This window comes from Cicer arietinum, chromosome 6 (assembly GCF_000331145.2).
Source record: "Cicer arietinum cultivar CDC Frontier isolate Library 1 chromosome 6, Cicar.CDCFrontier_v2.0, whole genome shotgun sequence".
Lineage (NCBI taxonomy): Eukaryota > Viridiplantae > Streptophyta > Magnoliopsida > Fabales > Fabaceae > Cicer > Cicer arietinum.
Window position 1 is genome coordinate 32,593,725 of NC_021165.2, and position 4,231 is coordinate 32,597,955.

Below are 4,231 nucleotides of genomic sequence, written 5' to 3' on the forward strand. Positions count from 1 at the left end.
GAAAAGACAGCAACAAGATCATTCTGCATCATAACAGAGAATGATCTTCAGCTTCAACAAATTATCCATCACAGCATATTGGTCAAATCTTTTCTATCTCGTTGACAAATAGTCTGCTCTGTAAATTATTCATATCTAATCAGTACATGGCAAGGAACAAGTAGGAATAATCCAGACTCAAAAAGGTTATTTGATCGCAAAGATCAAAGGACTCAAAGACAGACAAAAATCATGACGATATGCATGCTCCAAAATTCAAATGTCAAGAAAGTTTGATCAATCTGGGCATATGACAAGACAATAACAAAGGAAATCCAAAACGTGTAAAACGGGAACTCCAGAATGATTATTGAAGCTCAAGAAAGTTCAAACTGATAAACCAAGAACGTTAATCATTCTCCGTTTTTCTGCACAGAGACAGCAGCTCTGTTTTCTCTTTGCTTTGATCTGTAATTCTTCTCCAACCTTCTCTAGCTACACTCAAGACTCAAGGTAGATAATGTACCATCCAAGATCAATGAAGAAACGTCAAGGAAAGGACAGAAATGCTTTAAATACTAAACCATTAAAAGTCAAAAAAGCTATTTCAAAGAAGGATTATTTTTATTCTAAAAATAATGTTTCAGTCAAAAAAGCAAAATCTCTCCAACAGCTCTTGTACATTCATTCAAGTACATCTACAGCCTATAAATAGAAGGCCATTATCCCAGTTCTCAGTAAGAAATTCAAGTGCTAAGTAATCAACAATATACAATCACACTTAAGCTTGAAATTCTGCAAAAACAGAGGCAACATCACTTTCTGCAATTCGCGAAACAGCCACTGCTGCACATTCACATATCAGCTGTGAAATTATCATTAGATACTCTGTAAAGAATCTATTCTCAAACAAGAGTTGAGCAATATCAGATTCTGTCAAATCAATCATTTGTAAAAACTCAAACTATAAGAGTTTCTTTATAGTTTGTTTAAGATTGCTTCCTATCAAGAGGCAACATCACTTTCTGCAATTCGCGAAACAGCCACTGCTGCACATTCACATATTAGTTGCGAAATTATCATTAGATACTCTGTAAAGAATCTATTCTCAAACAAGAGTTGAGCAATATCAGATTCTGTCAAATCAATCATTTGTAAAAACTCAAACTATAAGAGTTTCTTTATAGTTTGTTTAAGATTGCTTCCTATCAAGGTTAGATAGGTGTTGTAATTGCTTTCTGGGTGGAAAGTAATTAAAGTTGAATTAGATCAAGGTTGATCTATTCTAGGTGTTGCAAGATTAAGAAGGCTCTTCGTTTTAAACACTTAGTGGAAAATCTCACAATGTGAGGATTGGACGTAACCCACGTTGGGTGAACCAGGATAAATCTTTGTGTGGTATTCTTTTTCCTCTCTATTTCCTTATTATACTGCATTGATCAATTAAGATAAAGTAAAAACTGATTTTCTGCTAATCCAAGAACGTTCTCTGTTTTTTAACATAAACCAAGAACGTTCTCTGTTTTCTGTTTTCATAACCAAGATCATTCTTGAGTCATTTTCTTAAGATTTAACAGGAATTTTTAAAAGGCACATTTACAATTCAAGCCCCCCTTTCTTGTAAATCGACATTGTTACTTCAACTAATACATACAACCGTGTAAAAAGTTCTAGTACACTAGTTATAATTATAATTTCCTATACAAACATACAAATTATAAACATTTACACTCATTAAATAATTAAAAACTGTCGTTTACAAAAAAAAAGTAAAAGATAAATGTATTTTTGTTTTTTAGCATTTTCTTGAATAATTTATAGATAAAAATGTGAAGTGAATTTATTATATTATTATATAAACTATACACAAGATAAATGTCTGTTGCTTATATATCAAATATATATTTTTTTTTATTTGAAACTTGATCAAAAACACACAATAATTATATTGATAAAATAGTTATTTCTTTATGTATTTTTTCATTACATAATTACTTAATTAGATGATTTTGATTATTGCTTATGCCATTTTATGTCAATAAATTTTTTTTCCTATATTTTGTAATTAAATATATTTTGTAAACTGTTTGTTTACTTTCATATACTACATCTCTAAATATAATATCTCGTTGATCAAATTATAATAATTAAGAAAGTGTATTAAATTCTTTGATAATTCTCATTATTTTTACAACATTATCCTTCAAGAAAAATAATTAATTAATATTTTATTACAGTATTTATTACTTTTTTTTCCAGAAATATTGTATGTAGATATTAAAGGTAATACACTATATGTAAAATGACATCCAATTATAATGTGTCAATTCATGAAATATATAAATATATGTGAAACTTCCCTTTTTCACTGTTTTATTTGTTGTGCTATTAACATGTGATTAATTGTCAATACAAAATAATACAATGATATACACCATCTAATATTTATTGTTAGTGGAAAAAACAGATGTAAATTAATTTATTATTGTAATACAATTTTATCATTTAAAAAAAAAGGTAAACTAATTAGAAGTTTGTTGGTAGAAAAATAATTAGAGATATAAAATAATTAATATTTTATTCATAGTATTTATTATATTTATTATTTGTGGAAAAAAGTTAGAAGGAATAAATATTTATTTCATTTGATTTTTTAATTTAATTTTTCATAAATAAAATAAAATAATAATCTTATAAAAAAGACAAATAATTTTAATAAGAGTTTTGGATAGAAGTATTAGTAACCAAATTCGAGAGAGTAGCTGGTGTGCTCATAGTTACTTTGCTAGGCTACTGAAATAAAAATAAATATCCTCTTGATAAAAACCTCTTAAGACTCGACATTGAAATTGAAAGAAAGAAGAATAGAAGGGGAGGAAGCAGAATGAGAAAATAAAGAGGAGGTGAGAGGTTGCTGATGCCTTTTAAAAGGGGTTGGTTTTTTTTCCTTCCTTAACTTACAAAAAGAAAGAATTATTGTAATTAAAATATTTAGGTATTTTACTAAAATCATTATTACAACATCTAATCATTCTTACACACATTACATCACTTACTTTTTAATTTACTTTAGTAAAAAGATCTACTCTCGTCAGAATTCAATTGATAGATAAATTTATCAATAACACGTGACATCTTAAAATTTTGTTCAGTAATAAATTTTTTGGTAACATGATTGAATTATACTTTAATAAATAATTTTAATCGGATCTCTAATATATATATATATATATATATATATATTAAACATATTACTAATTCTAACAAAATTATACTTTTGGTACTTAAGTTCATAAAGTAAAAATTGAACTAATAGCATAAGCAATTTAACACAAAATACAACAAAATTGCAGAAATTAGAGTTTAGAAAATCTAGGGTCTTTCATTACTACCCGAAGAATTAGTTTCTTCCTCGAAACTACGTGTCGATAAACAAATTAGGGTGTTGTTCCATCATCTTACTCTCCAGTTCCCAAGTCGCATCTCCATTAGTTGAGTTCCAAATCACTTTGACCAACGAAACTTCTTTGTTCCTTAACCACTCAGTCTTCATGTCCTCTATTCTTACTGGTAGTACTTCGAATGACAAGTTATCCTTTAGTTGAATTGTGTCTGGTTCTACCACGTGTGAGGGATCCAAAGTGTGTTTCCTTATTTGCGACACGTGAAATACATCGTGAATATTGGACAATATCGAAGGTAACACAATCTGATAAGCCATGGGTCCAATTCATGCAGTAATTTGGTATGGTCCTATAAATTTTGAGGTTAATTTCCTTGATTTTATGGCTCCAACTCTAGTCGTAGGTGTGACTCTCAGAAACATATGGTCACCCTGCTCGAATTCTAAAGGTTTGGACACTTATCCGCATAACTCCTCTAACGGACTTGTGAGATCTTCATTTTCTCTTTTATCTTCTTGACCTTCTCTGTATTCTGTTGCACCATCTCAAGTCCTACAATCATACTTTCACCGTCTTTATAACAACACAAAGGTGTCTAACATCTGCGTCCATATAGAGCCTAATATGGTGTCATTCCAATACTTGCGTGGAAACTATTGTTGTAGGTAAATTCAATCAATGACAATACATCATCTCAACTTCCTCTATCATCTAATACATATGCTCTCCATAAATCTTCCAAAGACTAATTCGTTCTCTCAGTCTGTCCATCCATTTGCGGATAGTACGCTGAACTCAGTCTTAGTTTTGTTCTCAACGCTTCATGCAACACTCCCCAAAAGCGCGAC

General features: G+C 29.6%; 1 protein-coding gene across 1 annotated transcript; it reads right to left on the bottom strand.

Moving 5' to 3' along the window:
- Positions 1-3,397: 3,397 nt before the first annotated feature.
- On the bottom strand, positions 3,398-3,700 carry LOC113787006 (uncharacterized). Its single transcript, XM_027335316.1, has one exon. The coding sequence runs from the start codon at positions 3,698-3,700 to the stop codon at positions 3,398-3,400; it is 303 nt and encodes a 100-aa protein (XP_027191117.1).
- Positions 3,701-4,231: the final 531 nt, after the last annotated feature.

Coding starts and splice junctions, on each gene's coding strand:
- LOC113787006 (XM_027335316.1), bottom strand. CDS start 3,700: ATGGCTTATCAGATTGTGTTACCTTCGATATTGTCCAATATTCACGAT.